Source organism: Acyrthosiphon pisum, chromosome A1 (genome assembly GCF_005508785.2).
Source record: "Acyrthosiphon pisum isolate AL4f chromosome A1, pea_aphid_22Mar2018_4r6ur, whole genome shotgun sequence".
Lineage (NCBI taxonomy): Eukaryota > Metazoa > Arthropoda > Insecta > Hemiptera > Aphididae > Acyrthosiphon > Acyrthosiphon pisum.
The window spans coordinates 47,911,572-47,927,753 of record NC_042494.1 but is presented as its reverse complement, the minus strand read 5'-3'; the positions used below and the strand labels follow the sequence as shown (position 1 = coordinate 47,927,753).

The window sequence follows — 16,182 nt, the reverse complement described above, 5'->3', positions numbered from 1 at the left end:
TTCTTTGGTTATTAGATTTTGAATCAAAACAATAAAATAAAATCGATTTTTTCAAAACATAAGGTTAAAATATAATTATCAAACTATTGTCATTTTTAATAATAATAGTTTAAATTATAATGATGTATTATGATTTTGATCATTGACATCTGAAAGCTGAAAGCTATACAGCCTATATCTACTTCTTACTTATAGTCTATAATTTTCATTTTAACGGATTCCGATGTCTTAATTTTTAAAATTGAGACATAATTATATAACTTCCGTCAAAATTAATATTTCTTTTGTCTCGATGATTGATCATTATTATAATATAACAAATTTAAAATTAATTCAGGTACCTACCTACTTAGCTACCCGTTAAATATTTTAATTTATTTAATATAGGTAATGAGTTGCCAATATTACCTACATACCTACCCACCTATCGATTTTATATTATATTATACTATTCATCATTCACATATTCCAAGTTAAATTTAATTTTATACAAGAGTTGAAAAGTATACTTAATATTGTATAATAATAACTATAAAGGTTGATACAATATAATTACAAGAAAAAAACTATTAAATATAAATAGATGGGCTATATCTCATGAGAAATATAATCATGCATAATCCCGAAGGAATTAATTTCGATTTAAAAAATTATAGATTACATTTCTTAATAATGTTTATAGGGTCAGATAATTGTTTAAAATCGGAAAATATTATTGTTCTTACAAAGTTTTAAGTCTTTTCAGATACAGTTGAATAATAAAGTCTTAAGTACCGTTGTATATAGAAATAAAACTAGAATACTGATTGTGTATAAATCTAATAGATAGTATAGTTCTTTTTTAATATAATAAAGTCCTGTATTTATACTTGTTCAACAAATATTTGGACACGCTAAAAAAATGCAAGAGTTAACCGGCACTATCCATTCTTAATTTATTTTTAATAGTTATTAAAGTGGTTATGAAAAATATTTCTAATTGTGAAGCGACACGCATAGCAGTATAATAGTTTCTGAAACCTGGTTTATAAATTTAAGCTCGGTAAAATATGTACTATTTACCGGTCAATTTATTTTGTTTCTAACAAAAAATAATAAAGTGACTCTCTAAAATACATATTTAACATCATTTGAGGCTAATATTTTTAACATTACAAAGAATGGTTAAAATAAAACCTGAAGTTTTTAATAAATTAATAATATAATTAATGTCTTTTATTAGGTATGTATATAGATTCTAGACCAGTGGTTCCCAACCTTTTTTATTCTACGCACCCCTTGTAAATTTTCAAAATCTCATGCCCCCCCCCCCTTAAATTAGAATTAAATAAAAAGACCTTTTTTTGTTTTAATGATACGAAATAATTATTTTTTATTAACTAATGACATATATTTTTTCATCATTCTAAAAATAAAATATAAATTAACTTAATCTTAATGTCTTAATAATATTATTTTTATATTTTTGAATACAATTTTGAAGAAAGCTAGAAAAAATTTTAAAAAAATTCTCCCCCAAGCAGTGCATAAATCTCCCCTAGGGGGGAACCACTGTTCTAGACTATCTATTCATAACAGTTAAATATGGTCTTTTTTAAATTTCATATCAAATTTAATTGTATAATATAACTATTATCTATTAACTGTTATAGGTAAAATCAATATCAATTATTAACTCTTTCGCTGGCAAACTGATTTTCAAGCTGCAACTGAGTATACAATATGTCCCTGCCATACATGCCCTATAATTGCACTATTATTACTTACGAGCTAGTATAATATCTGGGCATCTAGCAAGAAATAATAAGCCAACACATAATGTTTAGAGCATTCAAACTTCATGATTGAACTAGATGCAGACCTGTAAAGAATACTTTTAAAAAGTACTTGAGTAAATACTGAAATAAATTTTATTTTAAGTATTTAAGATACTACTCAAATACTTTAATTGTAAAGTATTTCAAATACTACTCAAATACTTTGAAAAAGCATTTGGAATACTTTACAAATACTTTTGGTTTTTAAAGTGGGTTTCTAATTATCGTAATATAAACACATAGGTAGCATGTAATCTAATATAGTTATCTAATAGTTTTAAAGGGAATATTGTTATTCAATATTCAATAACTTTTTTTAGAAATCTTGTTTTCACAAACCTTTGGGCTTCGGCGAACACAGAAATACAGAATATCAAATAAAACTATTATTTTATTATTGTAGTTGGCAATAATATTTGTCCAACCAATTATTTCAAATAAAAATAAAATGTTCGAAATAAAAACCAAAGTATTCAATACCAAAAAGTATTTAAAATACCATTCAAAATACTTCATGCTGAAAGTATTTAAAAAGTTATTCAATACTTAAAAAAGTATTTGAATACTTTTACTCAAATACTTTTACTTAAATACTTTACAGGACTGAGTCTAGATGTTATTTATTTTTTATATTGTGTTTTAATGCATGTCATACTTTTCAAAAATATTGTATTTATATACCGTAAACCGTAGTTATACATTTATTTCAGGGGGAGGGGGGGGTGTTTCTGTGGGTTTAGGGTGTCTTTATGGCTACGTTACCGAAAATATCAATATTTTCGTAAATTGTCCGTCTTTACAGTCGGATTAAGTATCCGTGCTTAGCGCTGCAGTATATCTGCGCTCCAATAATCTGTGCACGTGTCGAATTTCCCGCGCTAAAATCCCCATTGAATCAATTCCCAAAAATGTATCAATAAAGCTACATTTAGACATTTAGTATTGCAAATTGAATTTACGCTGAAATCTACTATACAAGATAGCCGTCAGCCATCAACATCATCGTATAATATTGTCATTGATCAATGATCATCGATGTTTGTATTTTTCAACAATATAGCAGGGTAAAAGGAAGTTTACTATGTTCCGAGAAAAAAACCACCCTGAACCATTGGTGCATGTTATTAAGAAAAAAATACTGATTTTTACGTTCCAATAATATTTACAAACAAAAACCCACCCAAGCATACGATTTGGCGCCACAGGTGTTGATGTTGAAATAAATCGTGTACAGGGTGCACACCGCACATTAGATACTCGGAAAATGCTTCATGCGTGTATGCATGGTAGATTGGTAGGTATGTTTGAATAATATAAACATTAATATTATTATTTTAAATTTACGAATTACGAGACCCTTCGTTCGGTCGTCAATAAATTGTTAGCCGTGCATAATACACCTGCACACACGTAGTAACAATAACAATAAAACAAAAGCATAATATTATAAATCGCCTAAGACCTATACGAGTATAACCCTGAAACCTCGTCGGTTATATCATTCGCAGGAGAACGGGCCTTGTGAAATCGCGGTTACAACAATATAATATATAATAATATAATACTGTATATACCTTCAATGTCTTGTTCGTCGTTGTTGTCCTTGTTGTTGGACTGTATCTTTTCAATGAGCAACTGTAGGCGACTACTGTTACCTTTGAACAGCATCACACTGGTGAACGCGAAAAATTCGAATCGAAACGTATATGTAATAATATAATCTATTATTATAATTACTATTATTGCAACGTGTGATCACAAACGGACGGTCGCGGTGGACAAAAAAAATCGGTCGACGTTATAAAACGCGCGTCGGGGTGGGCGCGCACGAGGAGAGACGCATGTAGGTACACCACGCAGACTCGCTGTCGGCGGCGGTGTGTGAGCGAGCGACGTCTCCGCGAGAAACGCGCGTACGACGCGGCGGCGGCACCCTCGTCGGCGGCGGCCGAGATAGAGGGAGAGACGGACGGACGGACGTTACGCGCGACGGTAAATGCTGTGTGATGTTTTAACATCGGTCGTCGCGGTCGTCGTCCGCTGTGGATCTCGTGGTGTGCGCGCACCGGTCGAGGTGGACCGGAGGATTGGATGCTGGTCGGGCCCCGGGTCCAGCCGATTGGACGGTCACCCAGCGGCCCGGGCGGGGCGTGCTGCCCCCACCGCCGCCGCGTACACGTCTCGCACGGCGGACCGGTTCGGTCGTACGCGCGCGCCGCCTCGCCCGCCTGCACAGGTACCTGGTATATGATATTATTCTATATAATATTATATCGTGTCATGTGCGCGTACTGACTCACCCGCTGCTTGGACAGAATATTGTCCGCAATATTATTTTATTATATTCCTCTTCTATATTATTATTAGTATTATAAGGCAAAGCCTCATGCTGTTGCAGCAGCATCCGGGTAGAGGCGTAGATAGCAGCGTATCATAGGTATACGTCGTGTATATAATATGTTGTCCTCATAGTCGTGGTCTATTGTATACCTCCTCCCCGTTCATCACCTCCTACATTCCCGCTCTTCAGAGACCGCGGTTTTCCAGACCCCCTATATAAGTATATTATAATGACGATAAATAATAATAATAACATATTATAGCAAAATTATTATACCAATTATCGTTACTATAGATTACGCGCGAGTCATATTTGTCCGTCGCTATATACGACTGTAAACGGCACGTGCGAGTTTATTAAATATAATTGTATCCAATTCCTATATATAATACACCTCCTATAATCAGGTTCACGGTCGTTGCGGAACTTTTCGCCTGCACGCATATAATATAGTACGTATTATATACACACGTGTATGCACAGCAAGTACGTGTACGAAGGTATATAAGGCTTACCGGATAGTGTCAGGTATATGTCCTTATATATGCCTGATCGCAAAACACCTGGCGGTATGATATAAAAGTGCTAGTGTCGCTATATAATAACATAATATATATGTATATACCTACGTGCTTTGTCGAGGCACGCGAGGAATGCGCCGCGAAAATCTATTATTCGCGCGAAAATAATATATATAATAGTACATACGAACATATAATAAATAAGTAATAATAATATTACGCTTGCAAGTCGTCGTTTATGTTCTTCCGCAACCCAAAGACGAATATGCTATATTCGTTTACCTTATACATGTGTACATGACACGTTGCGCGTCAAGGCCTTTGAGAAAAATCGCGCTTATCTATATACTGCAGCGAAATACCGCACATATCGTCGTCTTCTCACTATATATATAAAATAATGCTGTACCGCGAAATACTCGTCATGCCATAAAAACTGTCCTTTTTGCCTTTTTGTCGTCTCGCGTATACCATACGTGTGAGTGTAAATGTGTGTGTGTGTGTGTGTGTGTGTGCATGTGTACGTCTTAGGGTACGACGAGGGTCGATGAGGTATATGGTCGTATTACACATATATGTATATAACGACAAGTGACACCGCACGGACTATATATGTTGGTATACATTATAATATACAACAATAAATATATAATACGTCTATATTATATATGTTGGTATACATTATAATATACAACAATAAATATATAATACGTCTATATTATATATGTTGTATATTATCATTATTGCCGTGTTGTGTGCGCGGTTCTTTTCGGGAAAATATCGGTCCGAGTGTTTGTTCTCGTTGACAAGATGGGTCCGGCCCGGCAAACGGCTCCATAAATTATTACAAACTATAGGACCGCGACGGGGTGAACATCGCGACCGTCCGTCCGTCAGCGAATATAAAGGCAAATCGTAGGTAGCTATTATTGCCAAAAAAAAAAGTAAATATAAAATACGTATGTTTTATACGTGTGTGTATACTCAGGGGAATACTGTGCGCCCATTGTCCACTGCTATTGTCACAATATTTCACCTCCCACAAAGTACCTACTACCTAAACCATATAATAATATATATTATAGGATAATATGTCTCCTCATCCAATGTCTGCGCGTCGGGTCTGAATCCGATTGGAAATTCAAGTCGAATTGTAGATAGTCAACATTTCGATTTATCGTGTGGTACCTACGTGCACGTTGTAATGAATTATAGTGTCGAAAATATGTGTGTAAAGTGGAAGTTTCTGTACAGTTCAATTATAATATAGAATTTTAATATATTTTATTTTAGATGATTAATTCGGGATGGTTTCTAAAGAGATACTACTGAAAAAAGGACCAAAGGTCAAGGACAATAGACGATGTGACTGTACACGAATACACACATAAAATGTTTCTATTTGTACACTGTAAATTAAGTACCCTATGGCCTTTATTAAATAACACGGACGCGTTTTAGCGGTTAATAGTTAAAGATATATATTATAATATAATATATATATAACAGATTTATAACGCATAAGTACACCAGGATCATGTTCAAGACAAATCATATTTCGATTTATATTATATAGATCTCGATGCTTGCCGCCAAGGCTGAAATAATACGCGGAATCAAATTATATATACATTACTAATATTATCTTCAATAATCGCCTTCAGGGTCGAAGGGTAATTTTTTTCTACAATTTTATTACGATCTGGTAAGTACAATACGAACCAGTATAATACACTCACTATACTCGCTACATAGACGTGACGTGCGTATTAAATCAATATACTCGTCCGACGACGTTAATTCACGATATTGTTTTTCCATTGACGTAGAGTAAAAAAAACGCGTTCTACATCGTAAAAATTATTTAATAAAAAAAATAGTAACTAATAATAATAAAAACTACGACGACAACTAAAGACTATAGACGACAAAATGTGTTTTAATAATGATAGGTCTATATAATGGGATATCAACGGACGGAAAACGTTGACTGTAACGGATATTATTATTGGAATCTGCAGTATACATTATGTACTAGATCTATATATTATAATATTATACACTGCAATACACCTAATAGCTATTCAAAACAATATTATTATTGTACAGCTTTTTGGTGGTTTTTTCGTCCACAGTTTCGGTGAACATTGTTGTTTTTTTTCTCTCGTGAAGTTATATGACTATTCACAGGTTCACGGCGATCCCAATCAGCTATCATCATCTGCGCACACCACCGCAGCAAACAAAACAAAAAAAAATTATAAATTCCGTTACACGTGCAGACACATCCATAAATAATATTATGCGATATAATATATGTATAGCCAGTATATAATAACACGGTGTATCGCGTCAATATAAACAATAATAATGCGATGATGATGATGACGACGTTCGCATCATCGTGGACCGACACCGAATCGCGCATTACTGTTTCGTGTGGTAAATTAATTTGTTGCGTTCCGATAATTATATGCAATATATATATATACTATTATATGCACACAGAGCCAATTCTGTATATATACTTTCAGGATAACCATAATATAGCGGTATATATTACAATTTCTAATATATATATACGGAGATGATCAAACCAAGGCGTCGGTGGTCTGCAGAATAATAATAACATACCTACTTCCAATTTCGAAACGTGTCCTATACGCGCGATGCGGTGCAGCGTGGCGTAGTTCATCGTCAAACAACCGTTGGCCGTCGCGCACCGAATATAATGCGCAATTTTTTTCTACTTATAAATAAGTTTATATATATACATATATTATATTATATTGTTTTCTCGCCACTCTGTACATTTCCATTTTCCACAGTCGTTCGTGCGTGCGGTGTTTTTCGCACCGGAAAACACAGTCTCTTCGTGGAAAAATGGTGGCAGACTCGCGCAGTATGGCGATGAGAAAAAAACCGAACCGTATCGCACTATTCTCTTAGGTGGTATATATTCTATATAGCTCCGTAGTAAATTAAAAATATATTTACGTACACTTCTTCCTCCCGCGATTTAAGAAAAAACACGCACACACGATCATTCTTCAAATCACTTCGTAATGGCGTCCGTCCGCAGTGGCGGCGGCGGCGGTGTGTTCGAGCGATCTCATCTCCGGCTATTTACACGACCGTTCGCCACTCGTCTTTTCGTTGTTATTATTTTTACTTTAGTTATTTCTTCGATTGCCGCGTCGTGGCCGTCGACTTAAATCAATCGCTATACACATTATACTGACTTACTGATATATCTATATTTATTAAAATACATTTTGACATTAACGGTTTAAGAAGTTTGTAGATCCTGCACTATTATAACTCGTATTATAATACCTGCAGATATATGTTATTGAGTGAGACAGTTTATACTTCATTATTATACCTATTATTGTTGTTGTTGTATGTATAAATTCGTTGGTCACGGACGGGTGACCGCGACTGCCGCCGAGACACATATGGCTGCCGATAACGTATTCGTTATAATAATATTATGTAGGTGTATAATAAAATCTCGGTTACAGAAATCGTTCAAATCACTTGACGTGCGTTTTACATTCGTGAGTGATTTTTCGTTATATTCGTGACCATTATTATTATTTATTAGTCTCGTAATTATGTAACCTCTATTAGATGCGGACGTTGATTAAGAAAAAGTAAATATGCACCTAAGTACACACAGGGCAGCTTGAAGGCAGTTGGAGCTGTGCAGTGGCACAGCCTCGTGCGTTAAAAAGCCCCATAGCCTTTTCAAAAATAAATCATTGGGTCCTTAAGTCATATATACATCTAACAAATTAGACTTATAGATAGGCTTACAATCTTACCTCTTAACCGCTTGAAATATTATCTACGCTCACTAAATAGGCCCCGCAAAAACATTTCGCACATTCCCTAGGTAAAAAATTGTTAACTCCGTAGTCCGCAACGTTTATTATAGAATATAATGTGACGTAAAATAATATTATAATGTAAACTATGTAATTTATGTGTCTATAAACGCAAAAATATATTCTAGTTAGGTACTAAGAGTCGCCTACAACATGAAATCAACAGCCTATTTAAACTGCAGCGTTTAAACTAGCAGTGCACTCTTTTCAAATTGCTACTCATTTTAGTTATGACGTTCAAAACAATTAAAATGATACCTACCAAGTGCAGTATTGGTTAATGCTCAAACAACCTTTTTTTTTATTGTGACGGTGATGTCGTGGAGGTAGGAAGTATCTGGCCAAAGCCTTTATTATATTCTGTATATTATGTTGGTCGTTTGTACTGTCTATACACGCAAGAACTAGCACAGACAAAATATGCATTTGTCGACCTGTATTGTAAAGGATAGTTTTTTAAGTAACAATATATATAGGTACAATAAACCCAGTATACAAATTACTTATGAGTACCTGCAGTGTACCACTCTCTAATATATACAAACACATTTTTTAATCTCATTAAAAACACAAGTCTCTTGAGTGATAAAATTACAATAAAAATATTATTTTTATCACTTTGACTAGGTTTTGGAAAATGGTGAAAAATATGGTTGGGTACTGAATAATTAAAATTATTACGGTTTGTTAGTGTTTCGTTTTTAATAGATGTGATTTATATAAATAATGGCCATTAATGTCGTAATAATAATTTTTTTTTAAATTCTTTATAACATAAGAAATTATAAAATCAAAGTGGTGATGGAAAAATAAAAATTTAAATTTAAATTAAAAAATGGTTTACAGGAATTTGTTATTTTTGTCAGTTGCTTGTACTTCTATAATATAATATTATAATTATATAGATGCGATATTGCAATATATAGGAATATTGTACACATAAGATACTAAGATGTATGTTTATTGAGTGCTCCTCTGAATCATTTGGGTTTTTTTTTAACACGCAAATTACCATAAAACGTACGTTAAATTTCGTGAGCCCAGAAAAAAATTACTTCCCCAGTAAACGGGATGAGCAAGAATTACAAAAACGAATTCACAAGAATTGAGTATACTAAATATTCGCGCAAAAAGATTAATCGAAAATCTAAATTAAAGAGGACCGGGGTAGCGTATGCGCGTAAATTGCAGTGTAGGTTATTTTTAAAATGCTAGCACGAATTATGACAAAATCTATTTATTTGTACAACGATATTTTATGTATAAAAGTGTATTTAAATAGGTACATTCGTATACGGAAAATGGACATTTAACACACGATTTTAGGTGTTAGGTTTATTTACAGAGTCACAACACATTTAACACTCCGTCTAGTGAGAAAACACTCCACGGCCTGACAAAAATCAGTTTTTCTGCGTATCCCCACGTGACATCCACGTTAAATATAATTGTTTAAATTGTATATTCATTTTAAAATTCGTTGGTACTTTATTTCATGATAATTTATTAATTTACTATTATATTATAATACTACAGCTACTAATTCATATATTAACTAGTAACGATGCGGTAACAATATTATAACAAAGATTTAGAAATTATATTGTTTACACGGAACATGTTGTATAGAAAATGATATCGATGAATATGGTTAATAATTCGTCCTTGCCATATGAATCTATATATTATATCCATATAGGTACTATACGATAATAATAATTGTAGGTTGCGTCAAAAAGGGAATCGGAGAATATATTATGTCCCATTATTATACCTAATTTAATTCGTTTCTACAATACTCATGTTACTCGTGTATAGGTAAGCATACCCATTTAAAAATTCCAATAAATCAGAATTTGAATAAGTTCATTATTAAATTGAAAAATGGTGGTGAGAATGCAGTGAATCAGCTCGTGTATTCTGGTTTGACGCAGATTACAATCTTTACACACGTACCTATATGTATGTATTTTATACGTAGGTACTTTTGGGGTAAGCGGGAAATAATCAATATTTTTTCAAATTTATAAGATGTAGAAGGGCATACCTGCATAAACTTATAATTTTAACTATATAGACAATTATCGTCGACATGAAATAAAAACACCTCAACAGTTGTATAATATACAATATTATATTATAATTGAGTAAGGTATAAATTATATTATTATAATACCTATCCCTACCTACTATACATTCTGTGGGATGGGCTAGCTTATAGCTGCGTTATGGTAACAGCGAAACACGACGGTCGCGGTTCGTCTGTCCGCCGGTGACCGTCGCCACCGCCGTCAGGTACATATATATATATATATATATATATAACGTTATGAGGTATACTGTGCAGATAAATAATATATACCGTATTACCGTATAGGTATCTGCGTGGTAACGGGATTTCCGCGGACGCGTTCCTGCAGTGCAGCGGCGTGATGACTCCAAATTACGCTTGTCACAATATATAATATTATAACGTCGTCGTCGCAGTTGTCGTGGCAGTAGTCGTTTTTATGTAATAATTTTGATCGCACAACTCATCACGCGTGTGCCGTTACAAACGAATAAATCGGTTCAACCGCTCGGCAAGAACAAAACGAAAAATCATTCTGTTATTATAATTATTAATTTTTATTAATATTATTATTATCGCACATAATATTTTATACACCTCGTCGTTATTTATGCGTCACCGGCCATAAATCCACTGCTCTTCTCGTATATTTTATGTAATATTATAATATATAAATACTTACCTACCTAGGTACCTGCACAGTCGGCGCAATCAATCCGCGTCGTTGTCCGCGACCGAATAATAATATCATTATAACAATATACTATAAGTTACAACTAGTATTCTGTTCGGACGACAAAACACGAACGCATTTTGAATCGTTTTATATAATATATTATTATCGTTGACGTATTGTTGTTCTGAAACATACACAGATACCGCTGCGGTTTCATTACTATTTTATTATTATTATTATTATTATTATATAGACTAGTCGAACGTCGTTTTACGGTAAAAATCGGTACGTACACGACTGGACAAATTCGAATTTATATACGGTACTGTGATGTTATATATTATATGTATTATATAAAAACTTCGGTATAGTATAATATTGTGATATGTATGAAGAAGCACGTTAAGAGATAATAGCGTTTTTAATACGGTTCGCGAAGAAGTCACCGATTTGTTTTCCGTAATCATTATTTACGATACGTTGAACATGTCAACGACGAGTTTGTATACGACAATGACGAACGCGACGACGGGTCTACTGCTGTTTTGTACGCAGCTAAACATTTGTTTTGCACACTGCTACGATTACATATGGTTAGATAAAGTAAACGATGGGTTAAAATGCAATCTTATGGTGTATATATATATATATTATATCTATTAATATACTATTGTAGTGACTGATGTCCGATAGTAGGTATATAGAGCGATTTCAGATAATAGAAATACCAGGTACGATGTATAGGCACCTGTATATGCAAGGTGAGTGTAAGGCGGCCTAAACGTCAAACATTTCACGATGTGTTAAAAGAAAACATTTCACAATGTTTTAAAGTCCTTTGTAAACAATTTCGACCTAGAAGATATGGCATGATACTACCCTCCCACAATCGCAGGCACCCTATTTTTTCTGCAGAAAGCCCAACTCACGGGTTTGTTTTGGTATAAACGATAAACTCAGCGTGAAAAATAATATTTTATTTAGCTTATAATGTATTTGCCACTTAACCTCCGATGAATTGTTTTGAGTAGCCAGAGACGGATAGTTGCATACATTCTAATATAGATTTAAAAATGTTGGTACGATACATATTAAGTTATTACAGCTTATAACCATAAATGTAAATAATGACATAATATTATTTTTGTTTCCTTTATTATTATATACACAATCTGTACCTCATGGGTACAATAAGAGTATAAGCTTTGATAAATAAAAATACATGAATAAGCTTGATAAAAGCAGTCACTCAGTTATGACACTTAGGTACATCTATAACATTTGAAAATAAAAACATTTACTTATAGACTATAGTAAAATAATTGCTGTACGTAAATTAAATTAGATATCTGTATTATTTTGACAGTGCAGTGTGGGGACAGAAGGGTTGGTATTTAATTTATCATACCATTGAAAATACCTCTGTGATAGAAAGAGTTCAATATGTCCATTTTCGGTCGGTCTTTCGAGTACTGGTATAAGAATATTATTCAAAAGTGTCCCGTGGCGTCACAAACCAACAATACTGCTATAGCGCAGTACCTACCTACTTATTTGTGAATGTCCGTGAATGTGATAATATGAAGTTTTAGTTCTGGTTTACATATATTATAAACTAATTGTATGTATATAATATAACCAATGGTATCGTACAGTACCTTATCTTTTATTACTATACATTACGTATATAAATATATAGGTAGATACAAAATTTTACAAAATATATATTTATATATAAAAACAGGTTATATATTATATAGGAGGTACTTATTGTTTATTACAACCGTTTATATTACACTTAATCGCAACACGGCGATACACTACAGAACACACATATAAATGTATTACAATTTACAATAATCGTGTTAGTCGTGGAAAAATTGCGAAAAGTTCCTTTAATTGACTCAAATTACGACGGTGAAATATTTTTGAATGGTGGTTTCATATACTTATTTGACGCTTTTAGTTCTGAGTTTTGACGATGACGGTTTAAAACGTTTTTGGTGATGTAGATACATAATAAAATGCAAACTTCGTGTGCACACTGCATACTGGATAAAACCGATTTAATTATTCATAACTCATAAGTGCATAATCATACTCGTAACTAAAATTGAAGCAAATGTCGCTATATATACAATAAATAGATGTATTGATTTTACAGTGATATGTGTTTTTTTTATTTTATTTTATTTTATTTTTACTTGTGTGTGTGTACACGTAAATAGTCAAAATAAAGCTTTGATTTTCAACTTCAGTATCTTGTTCGATGGGAAAGTGAATCTAGTTGGTGCAATAGGGAGGTCAACATTTAAAATTCCCAGTAATTTTCAAAAGCGCTAGGCAAAAAAACAAAAAATTTAAGGAAGAACGGGAATTTTTACGCAAATTCGGTTTTCTATATAATTTATTCACATACACTATAGAACTTTCAACATATTTTGATTTGTTTTGAGCTGTTGACAAACATATTCAGTTTCCAATTTGTTTATTTTTTTTTCCTATAAATGACAATAACATTTGTTTCGGTGGTCAAAAAGCTTTAACATTTAATACAAGGCTTATAATGTATTATTACAATGATAATTGAAAAATATTAAAAATACATATTCACAAATGTGTAAGTTATTTTTAGTTAGAAATTCATAAAAAATTTTCTTATTAAAACTAAGGTTTACTATGTTTTTGTTGATGTATTTACACCGAAATTTTGTTTTCTGAGTTATTAGACATTATACAATGTACTATTTCTTTTATACTAAGGATGGAAGTCATTTGTAGTGGATATAGTTACATAAAATATAAAATATATTACATAAACTCTTAAATGGTAACAAATTAATATTAATTACTATAATTTTAAATCATCGTCCACTTATTTTCTAAACCTGTAACCATATGGACATCATATCCTTAAAAAAGTTCAATAACTCGAAAACCAGATATTCAAATTTTGTCTAAAATATATCAAACATTTAAAAAATATAATTTGTTTAACAATACACAGTAAATATTCTAATTTGAAAAAGAGACTTTCATTTCCCCTTAGATGACAAAAAACAGGATTCAATTAAATGCATAAAATGTATGCATTATGCATTAATGGGGCGGCAGCCTTAAAAAGGTTGAAAACCACTTGCATGAATAAAAAGAAAATGGGGGCTGAGCATTCTTGGGGAATCACCCTGTTTATATATAATATAGGAAAATGACTTATTTTAAATTGACTCTGATGTAATTTATCCATAATGTAATTTAATAAGAGTATTTCAACAATCGATTTGATTATTCTTGTGAAATGTCAGTTATACGGAGTCAAAGATATTATCCTTACAAATATGCTGAGTTATAAAAGGAAAACATTTTATACAAAGGTACAAATAATTTTCTTTCATCCACATTATTTGTTATAGTCGAATGAATAATGATCTCGTTTGCTATCTTTTGAGTTAATGTAATTTAGATATCTATATAATATAGACAATTCAGTGAGTAGGTACATCTTGTTATACATGCTTTATTTGATGGTAATAATTAATAATATTAGGTATATAGTTATTACAATTTATAAATGTACATAATAACAGGGCTTCAAAACGTTTTTATAACGATATGAGTATAACGTTAAACATATCAAAAAACGATTGAAATCGATAACGGATAACATATCAGTAAACGATAAACGATTGAAACGAATAACAGTTGACGTACCAGTAAACGATAAACGATTGAAACAGTTAACGGATAACATATCGGTAAACGATAAACGATTGAAAACGGATAACGGATAACAAAACAGAAACGATAAACGATTGAAACATATAATTGCCTGAAAAAAAAAATATTTATAAAATTATAACTAACAGTAAAATAATATATATTATGGTTATTTTTAGTTTCTGAGTGGAGCGAGGGAGCTATTGTTTTTACAATGGTGTTTATTTTTTTTTTTTTTTTTTTTTTTATTTTTATATCCTGTATACAAAATTTCTTCCAGAAGGAGTGTTTCGATTTCAACATATAGTACCTTATCTTTTAGCAAATTGGATCAAGATGGTACTTTAGAGAGGTCATTTTTCGATTTTCTCAATAGTTATTTAATGCCACTGGAAAAACCACCGAAAAATTACGAAAAACGCTAAAAATGGGATTTTAATTTCTAACACTTTGTTTATCACCATAGAAACGAATAAAAAATTGTAATATTTTAATATTAGTTCAACTTGATTACCTACATGATAAAATAAATAATAACAATATAAAATATACAGACTGACAAACCGTCTCCGCTCAGAATCGTTTTTCTTATACAATGATATTATATCATTGAATTCAAATTTAATACAACCATTATACAATGACCCACTTGTAATCTACGTTGTACAGCAGAACGAAATCCACTTACCTGCTTTTTTAATATTATATTTTTCAATCTATTTGTGTGGGAAACAAGCTATATTATCCATCAAATAACGCTAAACGCTTCATAACGTTTAAATGTTCAAAACGTTTAAACGCTTAAGTTGAATAACGTTTAAATTCTATATAACGTTAAACAGTAATTCGATCATAACGTTTAATATCCATATAACGGTAAACGGTATTATTATTTTTGTTTTAAGCCCTGCATTATAATATTGATTAGTGGTCTTTGAGTAGGTACTAAAGTATATTAAAAGTACACTTGTACAGTACCTAGCTATACCTACCTATACTATATTATGTATAATTAAGTGGTATGTCGTATGTGTGATTGTGATACTATTTTTCTAATATGCAAAAAATTAATCTTTGATACGACATATTATTAGTATTAGGTTATACTGTGTATAGGTACCTTATCTACGCTATATTAAGGGCCGATTT

The 16,182-nt window shown here is 32.1% G+C and overlaps 1 protein-coding gene across 3 annotated transcripts in view; it reads right to left on the bottom strand.

The window, feature by feature from the left end:
• LOC100168724 (zinc finger protein 521) overlaps positions 1-16,182 on the bottom strand; it is a 130,199-nt gene that overhangs the window by 33,964 nt on the left and 80,053 nt on the right. Inside the window, exon 1 of one of the 3 annotated variants that reach the window (XM_001943187.5) lies at positions 3,392-4,005. The exons of the other annotated variants lie outside the window; for them this stretch is intronic. Within the exon in view, the coding sequence (XP_001943222.2) occupies positions 3,392-3,485 (94 nt within the window). The 5' untranslated portion in view covers positions 3,486-4,005. Of the gene's footprint in view, positions 1-3,391; positions 4,006-16,182 lie in introns of those variants that run through there. 3 annotated transcript variants of the gene reach the window in all.